The sequence below is a fragment of the Salmo salar genome, chromosome 16 (assembly GCF_965601325.2).
Source record: "Salmo salar chromosome 16, fSalSal1, whole genome shotgun sequence".
NCBI classification, from domain to species: Eukaryota; Metazoa; Chordata; class Actinopteri; order Salmoniformes; family Salmonidae; genus Salmo; species Salmo salar.
In genome coordinates, this window is record NC_138306.1 from 61,895,041 (window position 1) to 61,908,357 (window position 13,317).

At 40.8% G+C, this 13,317-nt stretch overlaps 1 protein-coding gene across 1 annotated transcript in view; it reads right to left on the reverse strand.

The window, feature by feature from the left end:
- LOC106574386 (cholecystokinin receptor-like) overlaps window positions 1-12,900 on the reverse strand; it is a 45,950-nt gene extending 33,050 nt beyond the window's left edge. The window contains exon 1 of the mRNA XM_014150241.3: window positions 12,654-12,900. Within this exon, the coding sequence (XP_014005716.3) occupies window positions 12,654-12,900 (247 nt within the window). The remainder of the gene's footprint in view (window positions 1-12,653) is intronic.
- Between the last annotated feature and the right edge of the window lie 417 nt (window positions 12,901-13,317).

Consider the following 13,317-nt stretch of genomic DNA (forward strand, 5'->3'; position numbering starts at 1 on the left):
ATAGGGGGCAGTATTTTCACGGCCAGATAAAAAACGTACCCGATTTAATCTGGTTATTACTCCTGCCCAGAAACTAGAATATGCATACAATTACTTTATTTGGATAGAAAACACCCTAAAGTTTCTGAAACTGTTTGAATGATGTCTGTGACTATAACAGAACTCATATGGCAGGCAAAAACCTGAGAAAAATCCAACCAGGAGGTGTGAAATCTGAGGTTTGTTGTTTTTCCAAGTGATTCCCAATACAGTATACAGTGACTTAGGGTTCATTTTGCACTTCCTAAGGCTTCCACTAGATGTCAACAGCCTTTAGAACGTTGTTCCATGCTTCTACTGTGAATATGGAGCAAACAAGAGGGCCTGGAGTCAGATGAGTGAGAAAATGACATGTGTTCATAGGCACGCGCTCATGTGAGTGTGAGCTGTGTTCCTTTTCATACATGAAGGGAACTCTCGTGCGCCAGCTGTGTGGTTAGTGAAAAAGTGCATATTGCAAATGTACGCTCCCTTACTAGACGTCGACGATGTCCGATAAATCCGCGGACGGCGTCGGGCCGCTCACAGGGGCCGGATCTTCCAGGAAGTCATCGAACGGAGTCTCTCGGACCTTCCGTTTCTGTTTAATAAAATTTTCAAATTTGGTCATTTCTTTGCAGTTCCGGATTATTCCACGGGAGCGCGAATGGAATCAAATTGCAAATGTAACATATATCACCAATCACGACACGGCTTTTTCTCTAAACTCGACCACACTGTCCGATTTCAAAAAGGCTTTACAGCGAAAGCAAAACATTAGATTATGTCAGCAGAGTACCCAGCCAGAAATAATCAGACACCCATTTTTCAAGCTAGCATATAATGTCACAAAAACCCAGAAGACAGCTAAATGCAGCACTAACCTTTGATGATCTTCATCAGATGACACACCTAGGACATTATGTTATACAATACATGCATGTTTTGTTCAATCAAGTTCATATTTATATCACAAAAAAGCTTTTTACATTAGCATGTGACGTTCAGAACTAGCATACCCCCCGCAAACTTCCGGGGAATTTACTAACAATTTACTAAATTACTCACGATAAACGTTCACAAAAAGCATAACAATTATTTTAAGAATTATAGATACAGAACTCCTTAATGCACTCGATATGTCCGATTTTAAAATAGCTTTTTGGTGAAAGCACATTTTGCAATATTCTAAGTACATAGCCCAGCCATCACGGGCTAGCTATTTAGACACCCGGCAAGTTTAGCCTTCACCAAAATCAGATTTACTATTACAAAAGTTTGATTACCTTTTGTTGTCTTCGTCAGAATGCACTCCCAGGACTGCTACTTCAATAACAAATGTTGGTTTGGTCCAAAATAATCCATCGTTATATCCGAATAGCGGCGTTTTGTTCGTGCGTTCCAGAAACTATCCGAAGTGGTAAATCAGGGTCGTGCGCATGGCGCATTTTGTGACAAAAAAATTCTAAATATTCCATTACCGTACTTCGAAGCATCTCAACCGCTGTTTAAAATAAATTTTTATGCAATTTATCTCGTAAAAAAGCGATAATATTCCGACCGGGAATCTCCTTTTCTGTAAACAGAGGAAAGAACACAAAGACGGGGGAAGCCCACAGTCCCTTGATCGGCCACTTGAGAAAGGCGATAATGTGTTTCAGCCTGGGGCTGGAATGACGACATTCAGGTTTTTCCCGGGCTCTGAGAGCCTTTGGAAGACGTAGGAAGTGTCACGTTAGAGCAGAGATCCTTTGTAATGGATAGAGATGGCAAAGAAGTTCAAGAAATGGTCAGACAGGGTACTTCCTGTACAGAATCTTCTCACGTTTTGGCCTGCCAAATGAGTTCTGTTATACTCACAGACACCATTCAAACAGTTTTAGAAACTTTGGAGTATTTTCTATCCAAAGCTAATAATTATATGCATATTCTAGTTTCTGGGCAGGACTAATAATCAGATTAAATCGGGTACGTTTTTTATCCAGCCGTGAAAATACTGCCCCCTAGCCATAACAGGTTAAGGTAGAGACTTCATATTCAGGATTCTGTTTATGTCTACCCAAAGACAACGTGTGTTGAGTAAGAGCTTCCTGTGACAACCGGAAGTGGTTAAAAACAGCCTAGAGCTATTGTCATTTAACCTGCACATAGTGAAAATCACGCAACTCAACCATGTGTCATTCAGTCAATTCTTAAGGTAGAGGCTTCATATTCAGGATTCTGTTTATGTCTACCTCAAAGACAACGTGTGTTGAGTAAGAGCTTCCTGTGACAACCGGAAGTTGTTAAAAACAGCCTAGAGCTATTGTCATATAACCTGCACATAGTGAAAATCACGCAACTCAACCCTATGTCATTCAGTCAATTCTTAAGGTAGAGACTTCATATTCAGGATTCTGTATATGCCTACCCCAAAGACAACGTGTGTCCATTCTTTTTGCAAAAAAAACTCAAACACACACACACAGCTTGGCCATAGGGACATAGTGTGGGGCTTAGAGGCTTATACCGCCTTCACTAGTTACTTTCATTCAAACGATTCAAGAACCGTCAGACCTAGAGCTCCGAAACTTTAGTAACCTGTTCTAGAGCTCAAGTCGATAGTGCACGGTGAATTATGGGGCTCTAGAAGGTTCTCAGACCGAGAAACAGCCTAGTGCATTTGCAATATGTTCAATTCATTTTGAATATCACGGACATGGCGACATGTAGAAATGTCCCAGAGTCGCAAGACTAGGTGCATTGAAACCGCCTCGACCCATAGAGACAAACCCCAATGTCTCTGTCCGATATCTCATTCAGGGACCCCGTAGTAACGCCCTGAATAAGTGGATTTTCAGCGCCAATTAAGGCCATTGCTCGGGCACCGAATGACCTATCGAGCCGAAACTTGGGATTCGGGGTCGCCTCACATAGGCCTACACATATTGTCAGAGCTGGACCCGCAGCTATAACGTAACTATGTGTTTTATGTTTTTTTATGGTTAAAATTGAAAGCACTGTGAATTATGGGCCTTCTCTGACATATGTGATAGTTGGCTTCTATACGAGTTGGAAAAAGTGGATTTGGTGTCAGATGGTATCAGTTTGGTGTCAGAATGACATCTAATTGACTGATGGACGCTGACTGCTGGGTGACGAGCAATGGAGAGGAACCACAGTCACTGCCCGGCCATCCCGAGTTCATCGGGCCAGTCAATTATGCATTTCTGCAGTATTTTTGAGCTTGCCTAAATTCGTGATGCTAAATGCCCATTGAATCATATTGCAAACGTAACGCGCAATATTGCAAACGTAACGTGCATTTGCTGATATGATTCAACAGCAAAAAATATCACCAAAGTTGACATGATTTCTGCAGTATTTTTGAGCATGCCAAATACGTGATGCTAAATGCCCATTGAATCATATTGCAAATGCGCATCCGCGTATTTGCAATATGATTCAACAGCAAAAAATATCACCAAAGTTGACATGATGAAATCAACACAACGAGCGATGGAGAGGAACCAGGAGCATTCCTGAGGTCCTCCCGATCTGTGTAAGCCTAACCTTGACCCTGTGGCATTAACCCTTCACAGTGAAAAGGTGTTTAGATCAAACTGTGTGCAATGACTTCTCTCCCCATAGGAACACATAGACTATTCTCCAAAATTCAACCTGAAGCCTATGTGGGTTATGAATGCCTTATGAACCTGTCTTCTATAACAATCCATCAGGCTACTGTGAGGTCTACCTGTGTCGATTCTAAGGTTCCTGGAGCAACCGGAAGTTGTTAAAAACACCCTAGAGCTATTGTCATATAACTGCACATTGTGAAAATCACGCAACTCAACCATGTGTCATTCAGTCAATTCTTAAGGTAGAGACTTCATATTCAGGATTCTGTTTATGTCTACGCCAACGCAACTCAACCATCAGTCATTCAGTCAATTCTTAAGGTAGAGACTTCATATTCAGGATTCTATTTATGTCTACCCCAAAGACAACGTGTGTGGAGCAAGAGCTTCCTGTGACAACCGGAAGTTGTTAAAAACAGCCTAGAGCTATTGTCATATGGCCAACCAGCAGATAGTAAAAATCACGCAACTCAACCATGTGTCATTCAGTCAATTCTTAAGGTAGAGACTTCATATTCAGGATTCTGTTTATCTCTACCCTAAAGACAACGTGTGTTGAGCAAGAGCTTCCTGTGACAACCGGAAGTGGTTAAAAACAGCCTAGAGCTATTGTCATATAACCTGCACATAGTGAAAATCACGCAACTCAACCATCTGTCATTCAGTCAATTCTTAAGGTAGAGACTTCATATTAAGGATTCTGTTTATGTCTACCCCAAAGACAACGTGTGTGGAGTAAGAGCTTCCTGTGACAACCGGAAGTTGTTAAAAACAGCCTAGAGCTATTGTCATATGGCCAACCAGCAGATAGTGAAAATCACGCAACTCAACCATGTGTCATTGAGTCAATTCTTAAGGTAGAGACTTCATATTCAGGATTCTGTTTATGTCTACCCCAAAGACAACGTGTGTGGAGCAAGAGCCTCCTGTGACAACCGGAAGTGGTTAAAAACAGCCTAGAGCTATTGTCATATAACCTGCACATAGTGAAAATCACGCAACTCAACCATCTGTCATTCAGTCAATTCTTAAGGTAGAGACTTCATATTCAGGATTCTGTTTATGTCTACCCCAAAGACAACTTGTGCGGAGCAAGAGCTTCCTGTGACAACCGGAAGTTGTTAAAAACAGCCTAGAGCTATTGTCATATGGCCAACCAGCAGATAGTGAAAATCACGCAACTCAACCATGTGCCATTCAGTCAATTCTTAAGGTAGAGGCTTCATATTCAGGATTCTGTTCATGTCTACCCCAAAGACAATGTGTGTTGAGCAAGAGCTTCCTGTGACAACCGGAAGTGGTTAAAAACAGCCTAGAGCTATTGTCATATAACCTGCACATAGTGAAAATCACGCAACTCAACCATCTGTCATTCAATCAATTCTTAAGGTAGAGACTTCATATTCAGGATTCTGTTTATGTCTACCCCAAAGACAACGTGTGTCTATTCTTTTTGCAAAAAAAACTAAAACACACACACACACAGCTTGGCCATAGGGACATAGTGTGGGGCTGAGAGGCTTATACCGCCTTCAATAGTTACTTTCGTTCAAACGATTCGACCGCAGCCAGAGCCCGAAATTTTAGAAACCTGTTCTAGAGCTCAAGTCAATAGTGCACGGTGATTTATGTGGGTCTAGAAGGTTCTCAGACCGAGAAACCGCCTCTTGCATTTGCAATATGTTCAATTCATTTTGAATATCACGGACATGGCGACATGTAGAAATGTCCCAGAGTCGCAAGACTAGGTGCATTGAAACCGCCTCGGCCCATAGAGACGGACCCCAATGTCTCTGTCCGATAGCTCATTCAGGGACCCCGTAGTAACGGATTTCCAGCACCAATTAAGGCCATTGCTCGGGCACCGAATGACCTATCGAGCCGAAACTTGGGATTCGAGGTCGCCTCACATAGGCCTACACATATTGTCAGAGCTGGACCCGCAGCTATAACGTAACTATGTGTTTTATGTTTTTTTATGGTTAAAATTGAAAGCACTGTGAATTATGGGCCTTCTCTTACATATGTGATAGTTGGCTTCTATACGAGTTGGAAAAAGTGGATTTGGTGTCAGATGGTATCAGTTTGGTGTCAGAATGACATCTAATTGACTGATGGACGCTGACTGCTGGGTGACGAGCAATGGAGAGGAACCACAGTCACTGCCCGGCCATCCCGAGTTCATCGGGCCAGTCAATTATGCATTTCTGCAGTATTTTTCAGCATGCCCAAATTCGTGATGCTAAATGCCCATTGAATCATATTGCAAACGTAACGCGCAATATTGCAAATGTAAAGTGCATTTGCAATATGATTCAACAGCAAAAAATATCACCAAAGTTGACATGATGAATCATTTTGCAAATGTAACGCGCAGTATTGCAAACGTAACATGCATTTGCAATATGATTCAACAGCAAAAAATATCACCAAAGTTGACATGATGAAATCAACACAATGAGCGATAGAGAGCAACCACAGTCACTGCACGGCCATCCCCAGTTCATTGGGACAGTCAATTATGCATTTCTGCAGGGTTTTTGAGCATGCCAAATTCGTGATGTTGAGGCCCATTGAAACATATTGCAAATGCGCATCCGTGCACATGGTGACCCGAAATGGGTTACCAGGATACATTTTTTAGAAGGGTTTTAAATGCCTTTAGGGGGGTGCAAGGGGTCCACGGTTGGGTAGGGAGCACCTTCCATCAGTGCCCATCCAATATGGGGCGCCTAGTCATTTTGGACATTTTTCAAAAAAATCGCAAAAAAACGACAGTCCCACGTCTCTCATGTCACCATCAAGCCATGGAGAGGAACCACAGTCACTGTCCGGCCATACCGAGATCATCGGGACAGTCAATTATGCATTTCTGCAGTATTTTTGAGCATGCCTAAATTCGTGATGCTAAATGCCCATTGAATCATATTGCAAACGTAACGCGCTATATTGCAAATGTAACGCGTATTTGCAATATGATTCAACAGCAAAAAATATCACCAAAGTTGACATGATGAAATCAACACAACGAGCGATGGAGAGGAACCACAGTCACTGCATGGCCATCCATAGATCATCGGGCCAGTCAATTATGCATTCTGAGCATGTCAAATTCATTAAAAATGTTTAAAGCAACAGAGTCCCACTTCTCCCTCATCATACATGACAAGTAGACTGTCTGCATTGATTCATGGCTTAACATAGGGCTATATATCATTTGGGCAGTATAAATGCCATTTGGACCATGGTTCACTGAATTTTGGGTTTGGAAACCAACTTCCTATGATCGTACATGGCAAACGGACAAACATCCTTATTTGGCACATTCAATACTTTTATACATGTATAATTGACAAAAAAGAATTGGACATTTCATTTGCACATTTCTAATGGCATTTGGCCAAAAAAAGAAAAAAATATGTCACTTTTGACTTCCTATGAAATCATATTCCAAATGCACAAATCATATGCCTTATGCACAAGCAAATATGTCACTTTTGACTTCCCATGAAATCATATTCCAAATGCACAAAACATATGCCTTATGCACAAGCAAATATGTCACTTTTAACTTCCTATGAAATCATATTCCAAATGCACAAAACATATGCCTTATGCACAAGGAAAAACAACCCAAAAAATGATGTCAATAAAATATGTCAAAAGTATGTCCATACAGCTCTTATACATGTGTAATTGACATAAAAACATTTTAAAAATCGAAAAACGGTCCAGAAACCACTTTTTAAGGGTTTGAAAAGTTTTCAAAATGTGACTCTTGGGTCTTGAATTGTGTTACATATGCAATATGAAAATTCACTGCGGAGAGCTCTAGCCATCTGTTGGATATTTGCTGTGATTTGGCACATTCAATACTTTCATAATTGACCAAAAAAAGCATTGGACATGTCATTTTGCAAAAAAAGGAAAAAAAAGTCACTTTTTTCCTATGAAATCATACTCAAAATACACAAAACATATGCCTTGTGGACAAGCAAAAGCAACCCAAAAAACTACGTCAATAAAAAACGTCATAAGCATGTTCATACAGCTCTTATACATGTGTAATTGACATAACAATAAAAAAAATCGAAAAACGGTCCAGAAACCACTTTTTTAAGGGGTGATAAGTTTTCAAAAAAAAAATCATTTTATCAAAATCTGACCCTTGGGTGTAGACTTGGGTATCATTTGCTGTATGAAAATCCACGGTGGAGCGCGCTCGCCATCTAAAGGAAATTTGGGGTGTTACAATTGGCAATTGCCATCGGAAAATTGCCATATGATTGACCCGGAGATGGACCGCTTTCGGTGGTAGTTACAATCGTGTGTATGATTCGTGCTATGCCAATATGTTCCCATGTTATTTTGTCCAAATCAGGGGGGTTTTCCCTTACTTTTTTGAAGACATTGGAATTGTCCGGTTGGAATATTACTTAAGATTTATGTTAAAAACATCCTGAAGATTGATGCTATACATCGTTTGACATATTTCTACAAATGTAACGAACTTTTTTACACTTTTTGTCGTGACATTTTCACGCGCTTCCTACATTTGGAGTAGTGGACTGAATGCGCGAACATAAAGGAGGTATTTGGACATGAATTATGGACTTTATCGAACAAAGCAAACATTTATTGTGGACCTGGGATTCCTGGGAGTGCATTCTGATGAAGATCATCAAAGGTAAGTGACTATTTATAATATTATTTCTGAGTTTTATTGACTCCACAAAATGGCGGGTTTGGTTTCGTGTCTGAACGCTGTACTCAGATTATTGCAAAGTGTGCTTTCGCTGTAAAGTTTTTTTGTTATCTGACACAGCGGTTGCATTAAGAGGAAGTGTATCTATAATTCTTTGAATTACAGTTTAATATTTTATCAACGTTTATGATGAGTATTTATGTAAATTGATGTGCTCATTCACCGGAAGTTTTGGGAGGCAAAACATTTCTGAACATTACACATGCTTCGAAGTACGGTAATGGAATATTTAGAATTTTTTTGTCACGATACGTGTCCGCGCGTCACCCTTCATTACCCTTCGGATAGTGTCTTGAACGCACGAACAAAACTCCGCTATTTGGATATAACTATGGATTATTTGGAACCAAATCAACATTTGTTGTTGAAGTAGAAGTCCTGGGAGTGCATTCTGACGAAGAACAGCAAAGGTAATCCACTATTTCTTATAGTAAATCTGAGTTGGTGGTTTTAACCTCTCTGGGCCAGTGGGACGCTTGCATCCCACCCTAATCAACAGCCAGTGGAATCGCGTCGCACGAAATGCAAAACCTCATAAATGCTATAACTTCAATTTCTCAAACATATGACTATTTTACAGCGTTTTATAGATACACCTCTCCTGAATCGAACCACGTTGTCCGATTTCAAAAAGGCTTTACAGCAAAAGCAAAACATTAGATTATGTTAGGAGAGAACCCAGCCAGAAATAATCACACAGCCATTTTCAAAGCAACTAGATGCATCACAAATACCAAAAACACAGCTAAATGCAGCACTAACCTTTGACAATCTTCATCAGATGACACTCCTAGGACATCATGTTACACAATACACAAATGTTTTGTTCGATAAAGTTCATATTTATATATAAAAACAGCATTTTACATCGGCGGATGACGTTCAGAAAATCTTTTCCCTCAAATGCTTCCGGTGGATCAGCGCTACAATTTACAAAATTACTATTCGAAAACATTGTTAAAATTTTATATTGTCATTCAAAGAATTCTACATTATCATCTCGTGAATGCCACAGCTTTTCCAGATTTAAAAATAACTTTACTGGGAAATCACACTTTGCAATAAATGACGTGGTATGCCCAGAAAAATAGGCTAAGCTATACATGTTAGAGCCATCTTGGAACCATCAACCATCAAAAATACTATTGTAAATATTCCCTTACCTTTGATTATCTTCATCAGAAGGCACTTCCAAGAATCCCAGGTCCATAACAAATGTAGTTTTGTTCGAAAAAGTTAATCATTTATGTCCCAATAGTTCCTTCTTGCTAACGCGTTCCCGAAAGCTACTCAAAATGTACTGTGGTGCGTGGGACTTGTCATCACGAATGTGCAAAAAAAATAATATTTAAGTTCGTTCAAACATGTCAAACGTTGTATAACATAAATCTTTAGGGCCTTTTTCAACCAGAGCTTCAATAATATTCAAGGCAGACGAATGCATTGTCTTACTAAACGTTTCGAAAGGGGAGGGTAGCCATGGGCGGCCGCGTCATTGTAGTAATGGCCCTCCACCTGTGACCAAGCTCCACAGCCTCTCTTTGGGTTAGTTTTCACCGGAGAAGACTCAAACCACTTTGTAAAGACTGGGGACATCGAGTGGAAGCCATAGGAAGTGCTAAATGATTTATAAGCCCCTGTGTGTTTCAATGGCAAATGTTTGAAGTGATATCCACACATAAGATTTCAGTTTCCTGTCAGGATTTGTCTCAGGGTTTTGACTGCCATATGAGTTCTGTTATTCTCACAGACACCATTCAAACAGTTTTAGAAACTTTAGGGTGTTTTCTATCCAAATCTACTAATTATATGCATATTCTAGTTACTGGGCAGGAGTAGTAACCAGATTAAATTGTGTACGTTTTTTTATCCGGCCGTGTAAATACTGCCCCCTATCCCCAACAGATTTAACCTCTCTAGGCTAGGCGGGACGAATTCGTCCCACCTACGTAACAGCCACTGCCAGCCTGTGGCGCGATTTTCAAAACCTTAAAAATCCTATTACTTCAATTTCTCAAACATATGACTATTTTACAGCCATTTAAAGACAAGACTCTCGTTAATCTAACCACACTGTCCGATTTCAAAAAGGCTTTACAACGAAAGCAAAACATTAGATTATGTCAGCAGAGTACCAAGCCAGAAATAATCAGACACCCATTTTTCAAGCCAGCATATAATGTCACCAAAACCCAGAAGACAGCTAAATGCAGCACTCACCTTTGATGATCTTCATCAGATGACAACCCTAGGACATTATGTTATACAATACATGCATGTTTTGTTCAATGAAGTTCATATTTATATCAAAAACCAGCTTTTTACATTAGCATGTGACGTTCAGAACTAGCATACCCCCCGCAAACTTCCGGGGAATTCGCTAACATTTTACTAAATTACTCACGATAAACGTTCACAAAAAGCATAACAATTATTTTAAGAATTATAGATACAGACCTCCTCTATGCACTCGATATGTCCGATTTTAAAATAGCTTTTTGGTGAAAGCACATTTTGCAATATTCTAAGTACATAGCCCAGGCATCACGGGCTAGCTATTTAGACACCCGGCAAGTTTAGCACTCACCATAATCATATTTACTATTATAAAAGTTTGATTACCTTTTGTTGTCTTCGTCAGAATGCACTCCCAGGACTGCTACTTCAATAACAAATGTTGGTTTGGTCCAAAATAATCCATCGTTATATCCAAATAGCGGCGTTTTGTTCGTGCGTTCCAGACACTACCCGAAATGGTAAAGAAGGGTCGTGCGCATGGCGCAATTCGTGACAAAAAAATTCTAAATATTCCATTACCGTACTTCGAAGCATGTCAACCGCTGTTTAAAATCAATTTTTATGCCATTTTTCTCGTAGAAAAGCGATAATATTCCGACCGGGAATCTCCTTTTCGGCAAACAGAGGAAAAAATCACAAAGACGGGGGCGACCAGGTCACGCGCCTAAGCCCAGAGTACCTTGATCGGCCACTTGAGAAAGGCGATAATGTGTTTCAGCCTGGGGCTGGGATGACGACATTCAGGTTTTTCCCGGGCTCTGAGCGCCTATGGACGACGTAGGAAGTGTCACGTTAGAGCAGAGATCCTTAGTAAAAGATAGAGATGGCAAAGAAGTTCCAGAAATGGTCAGACAGGCCACTTCCTGTAAAGGAATCTCTCAGGTTTTGACCTGCCATTTGAGTTCTGTTATACTCACAGACACCATTCAAACAGTTTTAGAAACTTTAGGGTGTTTTCTATCCATATGTAATAAGTATATGCATATTCTAGTTACTGGGTAGGAGTGGTAACCAGATTAAATCGGGTATGTTTTTTATCCAGCCGTGTCAATACTGCCCCCTAGCCCTAACAGGTTAAACACTTGCCCCCCAATCCCCCCTTCCCCAAAACACATGTTGGACTGTAAAATGTGCCGTCCTGTACTATACATTTTTAAAATATATTTTACGGAGCCATTTACTTTATGTTCGTATTATTATATATTTTTATTTGTTATTGTTGTTGCATTATCGGGAAGGAATCTGCAAATAAGCATTTTCTTGGACAGTGTATACCATGTTTATCCCTTACATGACAAATAAAATGTGAAATTTGAAACGTCCTCTCTCTCTCTCTCTCTCTCTCTCTCTCACGTTCTCTCTCTCTTTTGTTCTCTGTCTGCCCCTCTCCCCCCTCTCTCTCACTCTCACACTCTCCTCTCTTTTTTCTCTCTCTGACTCAGGGAGGTATTGTGGTCCATTGGGCCCAACCTGATGAAGGGCCAGCTCATCAGTAAGTCACACTCCTGCGGACATATGACAGTCCAACTGGCTCTGGCATGATGGGTTGTGTCCACCCTGACCTCAGCATAAATGAGCTACAGTTAACTCCCCTTTGGCTATTGTTACAACTCCAAAACAGGATGTCACTAGGAAGAGACCTCTGTTTAAAGATTATTGACTCCAGAACCTAATTATGCTCTGATATCTAGTAAGAATACTGAAAATATGTAATGCATTGCTTTCAGATCTATGTGACAGTTCCAGGCCAGTCATATCCAGCCTGTCTACAAAGCTGTCATGCACCAAATCTCATAATGCCTGGATAAGTGTTGCCCATGTCAGTAACTACACCAATATAATATTGCAATCTGATGCTCGACTGCAATGTAGATTACATGGTATTCAATCATTGGTGAATTTGCGCAGTGCGACTGCTTTGCAGACGGTCTGGAACGCGACCACAATCTTACCCATGAAGTAGGTGACCGTTTTACACATGGCGGCTCCGAAGATGAAGTCCTCCAGCATGTTGGGGATGAGTGTAAAGGGCATGCAGAAGACAGCCATCATCAGGTCACTGACCGCCAACGAAAGCAGGAAGGAGTTGGTGACCGTGCGCATGCGCTTGTTGACCGTCAGGACCACAATGATCAGAAGGTTGCCAAAGACGCTGAGCAGGAAGATGAGAGAGTAAAGCAGGATCCGCACCGAGTCCATCTCTGAGAGAGAGAGAGAGAGAGAGAGAGAGAGAGAGAGAGAGAGAGAGAGAGAGAGAGACAGATTACAATGATCACATATCAGTATTATATCATTTTATACGGAGCATAATCACAACACACCACAGTTGGAATATATTCTACATTGTATACATCTAGAAAATCTGCTGGTCTGCAACTGAGCAACTATGACTGCAAGGACAGAGAACTCCAAGGATGCCAGTGAAGTCGATGCTAGTCATTACACTGTCACGGACCCTGTGCTTGAAGCTGACAGCATGTGACGGGACAAGGTCACCATTGACTATCTGCTGAGCTGAGTGATTACAAAGAGTAATGTCACCCCCAAAGTCAAGGGTTAATGTCTGCAGGATGCATACTCATACTTCAAATAGTTATTGTTTAACCTCTCTGGGCT